Source organism: Culex quinquefasciatus, chromosome 1 (assembly GCF_015732765.1).
Source record: "Culex quinquefasciatus strain JHB chromosome 1, VPISU_Cqui_1.0_pri_paternal, whole genome shotgun sequence".
NCBI classification, from domain to species: Eukaryota; Metazoa; Arthropoda; class Insecta; order Diptera; family Culicidae; genus Culex; species Culex quinquefasciatus.
Window position 1 is genome coordinate 82,069,478 of NC_051861.1, and position 13,833 is coordinate 82,083,310.

General features: G+C 38.8%; 2 protein-coding genes across 2 annotated transcripts; both read right to left on the reverse strand.

Annotated features, from left to right (window-relative positions):
- Nucleotides 1-187: 187 nt before the first annotated feature.
- On the reverse strand, nucleotides 188-838 carry LOC119767287. Its single transcript, XM_038255566.1, has 2 exons — nucleotides 731-838; nucleotides 188-675 (listed from the first exon to the last, which is right to left on the reverse strand). Exons 1-2 carry the CDS (start codon nucleotides 753-755, stop codon nucleotides 257-259), a joined length of 444 nt encoding a protein of 147 aa, XP_038111494.1. The 5' UTR covers nucleotides 756-838; the 3' UTR covers nucleotides 188-256.
- A 4,028-nt stretch (nucleotides 839-4,866) lies between these two features.
- Nucleotides 4,867-7,627, reverse strand: LOC119770517 (uncharacterized protein K02A2.6-like). The gene is made up of 5 exons (XM_038265529.1): nucleotides 7,312-7,627; nucleotides 6,583-7,094; nucleotides 6,354-6,524; nucleotides 5,450-6,307; nucleotides 4,867-5,388 (listed from the first exon to the last, which is right to left on the reverse strand). The coding sequence occupies exons 1-5, from the start codon at nucleotides 7,625-7,627 to the stop codon at nucleotides 4,867-4,869; spliced, it is 2,379 nt and encodes a 792-aa protein (XP_038121457.1).
- Nucleotides 7,628-13,833: the final 6,206 nt, after the last annotated feature.

Sequence of the window (13,833 nt, forward strand, 5' to 3'; positions counted from 1 at the left end):
GTGGGGCATGCATATTTATTTCTCGTCGCTACACCTTTAGTGACGTGATTAGAGCAAGGGCGTCTATGCGGAGTGTCCTTACACCCGCATCCAGCGCTTTTAGAAAATCCCCATTTTGTACTACATATGCGCCGGTATTTGTAGCATCAAACAGAATTCTGCAAGCGTTCGTTCATATTGATTCAAAAAACTCAACTTATTGAAATAGAAATGCTATTTTAATTTGAAAAATTATTTAAAATTAACAACATAAACTTTAAACCTTTGCATAGGATTTTACATCCGTTTGCCGCTGGGACGTCGGAATAAACCCGTAACGCCGGGCCCGGTCACTCGGAACCTGCGGTCGCAACGGAAACGCTGCTTTCTTTCGCGCTTCCCTGATTTGATCCCGCAAACGTGGTCGTTTCGGTTGCTCTGATATCGGCTTTCCGGGAACCTCGACAAGCCTATCCGCTACTGGTTCCGGCTTTTGCCGATTTTGGGCCCATTCCTTTTCCTTGTTAGCTTTCATCTGCTCAACGCGCTTGTTCCACCGGAAGTTGTTCGGGTCGTGTGCCATACGCATCAGCGCCTGAAACGCTTGCTTCTGGGCCTCGGTCAGCGTTTGGCCGGGTTGTACCGTTTTCAACTGCTGGGCCAGCCGGAGGTTATGGTTGGCGGCAAGGGCCCGATCTAAGGAGGATCGTTTGAATTTTTTTATTTCAAGAATTAACAAAATATCTTTTACCTAATTTTGCTTTATCTTTGTCCATTTTTTTTGTATTGAAGCTCTTTAAAAATTAATATTTTGTAGTCGTTCGAATGGGCAAATTTTGTTTGTAAACATTTTGTTGACCTAATCGGGCAGTACAAAAATCAAGCAGTTCGACGAGGGGTGCTCAAAAATTTTCTCCGTTAAGCATTAAATTTTGTCAGCTGGGATCTCCAGAGAATTATCTACGTGCGCCAAGACGTGCGCATGTATTGCGTGTACGTACATGAAAAAGATTGAGGTTAAATTTTGTGCCAGCCAGCAAAACAAATGGCGTTCTAGTGTGCGTGAGATCGGGCTTAGATAACAGGCAGGAATGTTCCACCGTTTTAGCAGGATTCTGATAGAACCAGCCTAGGAACCAGCTCTGCTAGAATATTTCGTAAATGGGGATCTTTTTGAAAAAACTCAAGTTCAGGGCTGCCGGTTACACGAAATTCAGTTCAAGTTTGATTACATACTTTCGTGCAATGATGCATGAATAAATCGAACAAAAAAATCAGTTCTCTACCAGCTTGTGACTGTGTAGGAGCTATTACACTACGGCAAACGAACAGACAAACTCGCACTTTTTGACAGTTTGCCCCTGGAACAAATCGAGCCAAACATTTCATTAGGGCAAAAAACCAAAACGTAAACATTCGGGATTATTCCACTATTCCATTTAATAGTACACTCCCTACATGCCCTCCAAGAATCAGATTGATAACAAACAATTTCCTATTGAAAAAATCAAAAACACAAAAGGGCACATAAACATTTTCACTGCAAATCAAAAAAAAGTTCAAATGTGCCCTTTTATTTTTCGTTAGTTTCTCGTACTTAAGGAACTTTGTGTGTTATAAAGTGAACTTTTCATGCATTCTTAACACTAATTCACCTCAAAAAAAAGTTTGGTTTACTTTTCACCAAGGATTTCTGCAGAGAAAAACTTCGTCAAAACGACGCCAACATTTCAAAAAGCATCATGTACAAACCATGCGTTTTGAGAAAAACGCATTTGAATGTTGAGCATCCATTTTCAATTCCCATTTTAATATAAAAGCAAAATAAGATGTTCTAATGATAACTAACGATGAAAAACGTTGCTTTTATTGATACTTGATCATCCAAATTCAGTAAAACATTATTTCCGTAGTTTTATTTGAGAAAAACAAACATAACATCTTTTGAAATCACCAACGTCTGTATCACCCTGCTGTCATTGAGGGGGACGCTTTGTTATGATTTGTTTTTCTTCGCCGAATGTACATGGCGCTTTGTTCATGTTGCTTTTTTTTCGTCACGAGGTTCATGTAGTCTTTTGTTTGACAGGTTGACAGGGCTATATAAACAGGGACTGCTGATGGCAGAGATTTTATTTGTGTTACTTTATTTAAAATCATGATTAAACAGACTTTACTTAAGTAACTTTTGCTCATTTTTGGTGGAGAGGTAGCTTATTAGGAGTACTTTCAGAATATGCAATAACTCCGAAAGTGTCAAAATGTACATGATGCCTTTTGAAATGTTACCGTCGAAAAAACAATATTTAATACGGTCCCGCGGCTGCTGTTCAGTACACTTTAGAAGAATTTTTATGTTTCACGTACCTTATTTACACTATTCAATCACAAAACTTCACCAATTGGGTCCTAAAATGAAGCTTAGATTGCTGATATTATTGTTTACAGCGATAAAGCACAGACAAACAGACGTGAATCTTAGTTGATTTTTTCAAAAAATCCATCGTCCCCACAAGAAAATTCAAAATTGGGCTGCACACTAGCGCGATCTGCAGTCCTGTTGCGGAAACCTCATCGTTTCAATAAACCACTATAAGAGTGTACCCTCTTCCCCTTATCCGATTAAGCGTGTACAAAAGAAATATGACGTTTGTATGTTGTTTATGTAATGAAACATTGTTATGTTCGAGGGTAAGTTTTTTTTGAATCAGACAAATTATCGGGAAAAATGCTGCCAAAGTTCCACGCGATGGCGTCAAAGAATGCAAATTAAACAGTTGCTGCACCAGAAACATTGCATTGTGGTATCCTCTTTCGTACGGCGTTCCGCAGCAGATTCCACTTCGTGGTCCGGAACAGACATGAACCATCATTTGTACAGGGTGACAAAGGCAGGTCAAAAGGCCTTGGCTAAAGTGAACAAGGAGGAGCTAGGAAAGAAAACTTTTGTGTTTATTTTAAACGGAGTGGCGAAATTAACGAGAATCTCAATAGGAATATTTTGCTTTCGCAGTTGATGATGCAAAAACAACAACGTGGATTCAAAATCTCCCAAAATAACAGTTCTTTTAGTTTATCAAAAACTCCTGTATCATTTCATAGCAAATTTGAATCAAATTTGATCAAAACGATGTTCTTATGCAATTTTTCCTTTGATTTTCACAAAACCTCGTGCTTTTGTTCTGCTGCAACAGCAATCAAGCGGCATAAACAGAAATATGCGCTCACACACACAACCAATCAATTCAAGAAACGTCAAAGTGTACGGTGGCGACATCATTCTTGATCGTGTCTCGTTGCGGTACTATGGCATCCATGTTTTTTGCTTGTTTGAATTTGAATTGACCGTTTTCGTTGGCGATGGAATAGAAAAGAGTTTCACGTCTGTTTGTCTGTGGATAAAGCTTATTTTTCTGAGTACAATGACCCTTTGTACGACCACAAAAAGTTTAAAAAGGATTTATAAATCAATTTTGAAAAATTAACCTCGCGGTCCTTCTTGACAGAAAAGCTCCTACAGCTTGTTCCAAGGGGACCATAGTTGATCCATCAAAAAAATGTTATCTAGTCAAAAAAAAAAAAATTTCATTAAAATGAAAAAAAAGTGATCAGAAATGGTTTTTAATCGTGTTTTTTACCGTTGTACATAAAAATTTACATAGGGCTTTAGTACCCAATTATCAAAATTTCTACTGAATTCCTCATTATTTCTAACTAAACAAAAGGGCCTGTAAACATCATTCCAAACAACAATGCGGTGACAGCGCTTTAGTGCCCTTTCAGCTCTCTTCGAAATTGCATTTAGAAAGGGCCCATTATGAACAACAGTTGGAAAGTTAAAAGGGCCTAATAACGAAATTTTCTTAATTTATGAGTTTTATTGCGAAAATCAACAAAAATTAAGAAGCATTTTAGCAGAGTTGAGGATAATGATGTGTTTTATAGTATCATCAGTAAAAATACCAACAGGCTTCTTTTTTAAATAGGAATTGAAACAAGTTGTCCACTTTTTGCAAGCGATTTTCTCGAATCGCGGTTTTTGGTTTTGTGCCCTAATGAAATGTTTGGCTCGAAATTTCGTTTGTACAAACGACAGCATGCATAGAGCTTTATGACGTTTCGCGTACACACACTAGCGCACCATTTGATTTTGCTGGCCGGACAAAACTTAACCTCAATCTTTTTCGTGTACGTACACGCAATACATGCGCACGTAGATAACTCTATACATTTTACCTTGTTTGTGGTGTTTGCCGCTGTGATAATGAAAATCAAACACGTCTAGCTCGCTTGGTTACTCTCACAGAATGAGCCTTTATTCTCTCTCTCGTTGAACCCGTCAATTCAGTCCCGTATACACTAGCAGTACAGAAGCATTAGCATTAGAGCACGTTACCACATCTCCCCCTTTTTAACAACTAATAATAGAAAGAGCACCTCCCAAATTAATAATCAAAAACACAGTCCTTGAACCTATTCGGCAACTTTCGTGGGCGTTGGTTTCGGAGTTGCTGTGTTGGTTCCTCGTTCTCCGGATCTCTCTGCGCCGGCTGCTGCATATCTGCCAAATCCAGCTCCTCTACATCTCGATCCACCTCCAACTCTGGATCGATCGTAACCACCTCGCCTCGAGGTACCGCTGATGACCTTTCGTCGGCTGGTAGCTTCTTAAGACGACTGGAGTTCCGATCGTAAACTCTGCCAGTTGTCGCATCCTGCACCGTAACTCGAGGACCTTGTTTGTTCAGCACGACCATTGACTCGGATTGAAGTTCGTAGTAAGTTTGTTCCCCGGTAGTAAATTCTTCATCAGGACCTGGTCTCCAGCAGCTAGCGATGATGGTTTTGCTTTTCGCCGCAGATCTTCTTTCTCCTTACCATCTTCCTTCATTTTTGATCTCGATCTCTGTAGTCTGTAGGGACGACAGAAGCCGACGTATCTCGCAGCGATGGAAGTTTCGTACGGATCGTTCGACCGTACAACAGCTCGGAAGGAGTTTTTCCGGTAGTGCTGTGAGGGGTGGAATAATACATCAACAAGTACTTTCTGAGTTCCTCCTTCCAGTCCTGCTTCAATCCTTGACTGATTTTGAGCCGCTTCATCATAGATCTGTTTTGGCGCTCAGTAAGACCATTTTCCTGAGGCCAGTATGGTGTCGTTCTGTTGAGGGTGATGCCGCGCTGCTTGCAGTAGTTGTCGAATTCTGAACTCACGAATTGCCGACCGTTGTCGAGAGTTATACTGTTGGGATAGCCGAGCCTTACGAATATACCTTCCAACTTGTTGACCGTCTCTGCAGCAGTGATCTTTCTTAGAATCTCAACCTCCTTATAACGGCTGAAATAATCGACCACCACCAGGAGGTAGTCTCCGGAAGGTAACGGTCCAAGAAAGTCGATCCCTAACTCCTGCCAGGGGATTCGGGAGTTTTCTTCTTTGCATCGGTTCAGGTCGTTCGCTTTGACTCACTAAACGACAACCTTCGCAACGGTCCACAAAACGCACCACGTCCTGATCCATCCCGGGCCACCAACAATTGTTCCTCAACCTCTGCTGCATCTTCGTTTGATCCGGATGACCTTCATGACCTAGTTGCAGCATTCGTTGTCGTAAACTTCTCGGAACAACCAGTCGCGAGCCTCTCACCACTAGATCGCCAACCTTGCCCAGTTCCTGCCGAAAGGCATAATACGGTTTGACATGTTCGGACGAATAGTTCCAAATTCCTCGGTCCAGGCAATTCCTCAGTTCTATCAGCTCCAGATCCTCGGTAGCGACCTTCTCCACTTCGCCCAGGTCGATCGCAGCAAGTTCCAAGACATTTCGCACATAAATCTCCGAGTCAGAATCGAAAGGGTCCGTTTCCGTTGGTACTGATAACCTCGACAAAGGATCTGCGATGTTCGATTTACCTTTACGATAAACTACTTTGTAGCTGAACGCCTGCAGACGCAACACCCAACGCTCAATTCTGAGACATGGAGAAGAATCTGGAGAAAATATGGCTTCAAGTGGCTTGTGATCTGTCTCCAGTTCAAACCGGATGCCCAGTAGGTAGATCTTAAACCGCTCCACGGACCAAACCAACGCCAACGCTTCCTTTTCCGTTTGTGCGTACCGCCGTTCCGTCTCGGTTAAGCTTTTACTGGCGTACGATACCACCTTCGGCACTCCTTCCAGAAATTGGATTAGAACTGCTCCCAATCCAACTGGAGAAGCATCTGCGATGACCCGCGTCGATAGTTTTGCGTCGAAATGGGACAAACTGCTCGGTCTGCCAATGAGTAGCAGCAGACGATCGAAAGCTTCCTGCTCGGCTGAACCCCACTGAAACGCCACGTTGTTTTTGGTTAACTCTCAGCGGAGCACTGACTGTCGCGAGGTCTGGAATGAACGCACCAACGTAATTGACGAGACCGAGGAAACTTCGCACTTCCTCGCCAGTGGTCGGCGTCCGGAAATTCCGTATAGCTTTAACTTTGCTCTGAGCTGGGGACATGCCGTTCTTGTTGAATCGATGTCCCAGGAAATCAATCTCGTACATCTTGAACGCACATTTGTTCTTGTTCAGAGAATATCGTTGCTTTTACCACCTTAAGTACCTCTTGGAGCGCCACGTCATGTTCCTGTTCAGTCTTACCGAATACGATGATGTCGTCAATGAAATTGACCGTGTTGCCACAACTTGAGAACAACTGCTCGATGATCTTCTGAAACTGTTCCGATGCGCTGCTTATGCCGAAGAGCAACCGCTTGTACCTGAACAGCCCCTTGTGCGTGATGAAAGTTGTAAGCGGCTTGCTCTCGTCCTCAAGACAGAGCTGATGGAAAGCGTCCTTGATGTCCAACCGGGAGAAAACTGTGGCACCGTTCAATTTCCAGCGTATATCTTCAATCGTCGGGAGAGGATGTGTTTCTCGAAGAACTGCTTTGTTTACCTGGCGCGTATCTATGCACAGTCTGATGTCTCCACTGTCCTTGAGTACAACCACCAGTGGAGACACCCAAGTACACGGTTCCGACACTCTCTCGATAATATCTTTGGCCAGGAGATCGTTCAGCTTATCTTCCACACGTTCCAGCGTGGCAAACGGAAGCCTTCGTAGTCGCTGTGCTACGGGTTGGACGGACTTGTCAATCGGAATACGAATTTTAACTCCGCGTATGCATGGGAACGGCCTGACCACATCGACTTGGTTAACCAATTGCTGTCGACTCGGTAAACCCACAATGAGAACGCCTAACTCGATCGCGGTTTTCTTGCCTATCGGAAAAGCAATGTATTCATCTTAACTGCCAAAACTAACCTAAAACAAAGCCGCAAAACTTACCTAGAAGTGGCTGAGGGCCACCTACCACAACATAAAATCGCGCCACAGCCTTAAGCACCTTGCTCCCATCGGCAATAGAAATTTCTGCGTCGAACATCTTGTTCACTGTCAGACAATCTTTCTGCGCGTAAGCCTTGAACTTCCTGTCCGGACAGCGTTCCGACCCGATTACGTCTACTCCATTCTGGATCATCATGTTCCATGTACGATCATCGATTATGTTCGATTGGACGCCCGAGTCAATTTGCATTTCTACCAATACTCCTCCGATTTTGGCCCACACCAACTCATCTGTGTCGTTCGCGGATGAAACCATTTCGACCAGCTCGACTGGTTCCTCGGCTGGGTTGCTACACTCAAAATCAGAATAACCCTTAAAAGGGTACTTTCTATCCTTTTTTCAAGTTTACCCGTCGTCACCCTTTTGAAAGGGTACGGGGGCGAAACCCTTCGAAAGGGTACTGGCGTAGTACCCTTTTGAAAGGGTACCGCAACGGAGCGATGCGTTCACTAGCGACATCTACGAGTCAATCGTGATGTTTTGGACCAGTGGCGCCATCTTTCGTATTTTGTTGTGAATTGAATATAAAATCAGATTTTGATTTGACCGTTTTTATTGCTTACAACTCTATGTACAGTTCGACATAATCCTATCATTACTATAATAATCAAATGCCGATTCGCGTCCAGCAACAAACTGTCTCGAATGACTTCAAGACAGGTACAACTTTTCACAGGGGTTGAACGGTTTTAGCACGTCACCGATTCTGCCGACTTCCATCGCCCTGAGCTGCATACAGATTGATTAGCCAGATTTTTTCATTGTAACACCTGAAAAGCAAATACCATGTAAACAATAATTCTAACAATAGTAAAGATCAATATCACCTTAAATCAACAGATTGCTCCAGCCCGATCGAGAGAGTAGAAATTGCACAAATTCTGTAAATAGCAAAAGAAATCAAAATGACTGAAAAATTTAGTGAATAATAAAACAGAAATAGTACAATTCCATAGTAAATTTTCAATAGGCCGAAACCTTGGATAAACAAGCAGCCTATCCCACCCTTACTCAAAGTAAACATGCCATTTGAGCAAGTGAGATAGACTGTTTGTTTATATTTCAAATGATGGGTATTTCAGGGTTGTTAAGGGAAAGTCGAAAAAAAATCCGCGCCGACCGAAACCCCAATCCGCGCGAAATTCGCGCCATGTAAAAAAAATCGCGACCAATGAAACTCGTTTTATGTTTGAAGGAATAAAAGCAAAAAATCCTTTTAAAAATACCTCAAGAAACGTCAAGAAAAGTATCACAAAAAAAATCGTTTTGCAAATCATTCCGAAACAAATTGCTTTTCCAATATTTGAAATATTTTCTTCCAAAAATTTAAGAATTTAAGAATTTAAGAATTTAAGAATTTAAGAATTTAAGAATTTAAGAATTTAAGAATTTAAGAATTTAAGAATTTAAGAATTTAAAAATTTAAGAATTTAAGAATTTAAGAATTTAAGAATTTAAGAATTTAAGAATTTAAGAATTTAAGAATTTAAGAATTTAAGAATTTAAGAATTTAAGAATTTAAGAATTTAAGAATTTAAGAATTTAAGAATTTAAGAATTTAAGAATTTAAGAATTTAAGAATTTAAGAATTTAAGAATTTAAGAATTTAAGAATTTAAGAATTTAAGAATTTAAGAATTTAAGAATTTAAGAATTTAAGAATTTAAGAATTTAAGAATTTAAGAATTTAAGAATTTAAGAATTTAAGAATTTAAGAATTTAAGAATTTAAGAATTTAAGAATTTAAGAATTTAAGAATTTAAGAATTTAAGAATTTAAGAATTTAAGAATTTAAGAATTTAAGAATTTAAGAATTTAAGAATTTAAGAATTTAAGAATTTAAGAATTTAAGAATTTAAGAATTTAAGAATTTAAGAATTTAAGAATTTAAGAATTTAAGAATTTAAGAATTTAAGAATTTAAGAATTTAAGAATTTAAGAATTTAAGAATTTAAGAATTTAAGAATTTAAGAATTTAAGAATTTAAGAATTTAAGAATTTAAGAATTTAAGAATTTAAGAATTTAAGAATTTAAGAATTTAAGAATTTAAGAATTTAAGAATTTAAGAATTTAAGAATTTAAGAATTTAAGAATTTAAGAATTTAAGAATTTAAGAATTTAAGAATTTAAGAATTTAAGAATTTAAGAATTTAAGAATTTAAGAATTTAAGAATTTAAGAATTTAAGAATTTAAGAATTTAAGAATTTAAGAATTTAAGAATTTAAGAATTTAAGAATTTAAGAATTTAAGAATTTAAGAATTTAAGAATTTAAGAATTTAAGAATTTAAGAATTTAAGAATTTAAGAATTTAAGAATTTAAGAATTTAAGAATTTAAGAATTTAAGAATTTAAGAATTTAAGAATTTAAGAATTTAAGAATTTAAGAATTTAAGAATTTAAGAATTTAAGAATTTAAGAATTTAAGAATTTAAGAATTTAAGAATTTAAGAATTTAAGAATTTAAGAATTTAAGAATTTAAGAATTTAAGAATTTAAGAATTTAAGAATTTAAGAATTTAAGAATTTAAGAATTTAAGAATTTAAGAATTTAAGAATTTAAGAATTTAAGAATTTAAGAATTTAAGAATTTAAGAATTTAAGAATTTAAGAATTTAAGAATTTAAGAATTTAAGAATTTAAGAATTTAAGAATTTCAGAATTTAGGAATTTAAGAATTTAAGAATTTAAGAATTTTAGAATTTTAGAAATTTAGAATTTTAGAATTTTAGAATTTTAGAATTTTAGAATTTTCGAATTTTCGAATTTTCGAATTTTCGAATTTTCGAATTTTCGAATTTTAGAATTTTAGAATTTTAGAATTTTAGAAGTTTAGAATTTTAGAATTTTAGAATTTTAGAATTTTAGAATTTAAGAATTTTAAAATTGTTTTAAATTTAATATTTTTTAGTTTTCAAATTTTGTCTTAAATTCTTAAATTTTTGATTTTTTAATTTTGATTTTTTTTTAATTTTGATTTTTTTTAATTTTGAATTTTTGATTTTTTAGTTTTTTGGAGTTTTGAATTTGAGATTTTCAAAATTCTGAATTTAGAAATTCGGATTAAAAAAATGGATTGTAGAAATTCAAAAAAAATTTAATCTGAATTTTTAAAAATTTTGATTAAAAAACTTTTAAGATATAAAAAAAAGGTTCGAATTTTTGAAATTTGAATTTTGAATGATGGAGCATCAATTTTTGAATGTTCTGACCTTTTTATTTTTCGCCAAGATTGTTTAAATTGTAATTGTAATTTATTTCTACGGGTAAATCCCATCTAAAATTTAAAGGCAAATTTAATGTATCCACAATAAAATTAAAAATAAATAAGGAATAAATAGGAGGATTTGTTTTGATACTACTTCAGTTTTTACACTAAAATTTTACTTTTGAAGAAAAAACAAAGGTACCCCAAGGAAATCTGCAATAAATCCGGAACAATCCGGTGTTCGGAACCAACTTAACGGTCAAACTAGATTGAAAAGTGTACCTGCCCTGAAGGTTTCATCAAAATTGGATGAAACCAACCGGAGATATAATTTTATAACATTTTAAAATTTTGTTTCTGAAGCGGGAATGGCCTTTTGGGTGTTTTCATATATTTTCATTTAATAATATCATCAACAATATTTTGATAAACACTGGTAAACAATTTGTTGGACTTCAAAAATAATCTTGAAAAAAAAATCTTAATGCTACCATAAGATTTTGGCCGCTTCGAATTTCCGGAGATACGATTCAAAAAGCAGAGCTGTGGAGTGGGAATCAGAGTTGGAAAAGTTGAGACTTTTCATATCTTTCTGAAATTCGGAACAGCTCAAGGTTGAAACCGTTAAACCACCTTATCATCACCTTATCAAAGATCATTGGTAAATACCTTTGAAAACGCTCGCGATTTCGTTTCCCACAGCATCATAAACTCCATCCATGTTGACTTGAGTCTGTAATTAAAAAAAAACAAACATGTTAAACATTTTTCCTCCATGTTTCCAAAGTGCTAACAAACCTGCGTTTTCCAAAAAAAAACTTCGAAACCAGCAAAATGAATCACCTGCACAAATCACTAATCAGGATCACCTCAAACTTCTACCAACTCTCGAAAATTACGCGGAAAAACGCGGAAAATGCAGAGGAGCAAGAGAGGACGTGAAATTTTACGGCAAATTGCTTTGATCTGTCAAATCTATTTACAAATATAGTTCGCGAGTTGAGACGAAGTGGCGCCACTTTGTACGCAAAGGGAAATACCCTTTTAAAAGGGTAATACCAGCGAGGTGTATTCAAAGGATAGTTTTAACCCTTTTAAAAGGATAAAATGTACCCTTTTGCAAAGGGTAAACCTCGAGTACCGTTTAAAAGGATACTTTCAACCCTTTGAACCGGTAATTTTTATTTTGAGTGTACCCTCAGTGTCGTCAATCGCATGTACGCGTCGTGGTCGATAACTGAATCTACCCGTCCTGCGGAAAGACTTGGCAGCCGGACCACCTTGAGGCTGCATTGGCTTACGCTTGATAGCTTGCTGATTCCTTACTGGAACAGGACGGTGTGAGAACTGACTTTGGGGCCGCCGGAAGCACACAGCTCGGAAATGACCTCTTATCCCACAAAGTGAACAAGTCCTGTTCCACGCTGGACACTGATGATCGGATCCGTGTTCTAGCCCACAAAACTGGCATGGAGTTTGAATGCCCTGAACGGCCTCTGGAGACCTGAACGCACTAGAACCACCAGCATGTCCGCTCATTTGATCACTGGCGGAACGAGTTGCCTCGTACGCACCGATTTGTTTGACCACTTCATCCACTGTCAATTTCGTTTCTTGAAGCAGTCTTTCGCGAAGGGAGGCCGGTACAAACTGAAGCATCTTGTCGATAACCGCAACACATGAGCTTTCAAGGCCGGATTTCCCGAAATCACACTTGCTGGCATGCGTTTGGGTACGCATCAGAAACTTGCTCATAGGCTCCCATCTTCCGGTCGCATAGCCCAGAACAAGAACCTTTCGTGGGCCTCATGACGTTGCGGTGCAAAATAATCCTCGAGCTTGCTGATCGCCACCGCATACGGATCGATTCCTTTATCTTTGTCCTCCTCTACGTCAGCACCCGGAATGTTGAAAATATCTCCTGCAGCTCAAAACCACCATGAGCCAACAGCAAATCTTTCTTGTCAGTAGATTGTGTCACTTTCGCCGCACGCAAGCATATTTCGAATCCTCTTTCCAGGTGTGCCATTTACTCCGACGCTCAGCGAGCGGAACTTCCGCGTATGTGAACTGTGGCAAATTTCCGAAACCTTTTCCGCTATCCATAATGAACTTGCACGCGGAAATCCGAATAGAACATCTGTAAATATTTCCATTAGCAAACCTTTCACCGCGTCATGTCGCGTAGCTTTCTTACCTAACCGCAAACAAGCTGCGTAATCAAAACATCCCGCGTCAGGCCGCGTAGCTCATTTCTCACGTCTCAAAAGCTCTCCGCTCACTCGCCGCGTAGCTCTCCGCTTACTTGTCGCGTATCTTTCTCTCGCTCAACGGAGCTTTTCTCCCTCGTTCCTCTCTCACTCACCGCTTGCTTGTCGCGGCAGCAATCTTTTGTCTGAAGGGACGCTAAAATCGGAACAAGTTTTTTCACTTTTCCCGCAATATTCCCACTCCAAAACCTACCTCTTTCACATCTGTGCCGCGGTCACTATTTGTCCGTCTTTTGCCAATCGTCCAGCCAAAATTTTTTGCAAAAATCCCGTCCTCGAACGCCAATTTGTGATAATGAAAATCAAACACGTCTAGCTCGCTTGGTTACTCTCACAGAATAAGCCTTTATTCTCTCTCTCGTTGAACCCGTCAATTCAGTCCCGTATACACTAGCAGTACAGAAGCATTAGCATTAGAGCACGTTACCACAGCCGCAAACAAGTTTGCGAGTTTGGCATACTGTCAAACACGAAAAAGTGCATGTTTGTTTGTTTGTTTGTGGTAGTGTAATGGCTCCTTTACGCTTGCATCTGAGATCCTGAGTGTAATAGAGTTATCTAAGCCCGCTCTCACGCACACTAGCACGCCATTTGTTTTGCTGGCTGGTACAAAATTTAACCTCAATCTTTTTCGTGTACGTACACGCAATACATGCGCACGTAGATAACTCTATGGCACCTTTACGCTTGCATCTGAGATCCTGCGAGTTTCCTATTGCAGACCAGGCTTGAGCCGAACACGATAGATCAAAAGCACCAGCTTTATCACGCATAGAAGAAATTCAAAGAGTTCTGTGTGACGGAAGGACGGTCAGCTACAGGGCTCGGTCCGAGCTGAAAGGAGACGTCGCCTGCCAGCTGCCGCTGGTTTTCCCAAGAGCGTTCGGCACGCTGAGACGACTGAACCAACGGACCTGATCCTAGAGTACAAATGAAGAAAAAGGGGTTCTGGGATAGCAGGTCTAGAGTGATGGGAGTTAGGGG

Coding starts and splice junctions, on each gene's coding strand:
- LOC119767287 (XM_038255566.1), bottom strand. CDS start 755: ATGGACAAAGATAAAGCAAAATTAG. Junction 676..730: donor CAAAGATAAAGCAAAATTAG/GTAAAAGATATT, acceptor GATCCTCCTTAG/ATCGGGCCCTTGCCGCCAAC.
- LOC119770517 (XM_038265529.1), bottom strand. CDS start 7,627: ATGGTTTCATCCGCGAACGACACAGATGAGTTGGTGTGGGCCAAAATC. Junction 6,525..6,582: donor ATGACGTGGCGCTCCAAGAG/GTACTTAAGGTG, acceptor TGTGCGTTCAAG/ATGTACGAGATTGATTTCCT. Junction 6,308..6,353: donor TCATTCCAGACCTCGCGACA/GTCAGTGCTCCG, acceptor GTGGCGTTTCAG/TGGGGTTCAGCCGAGCAGGA.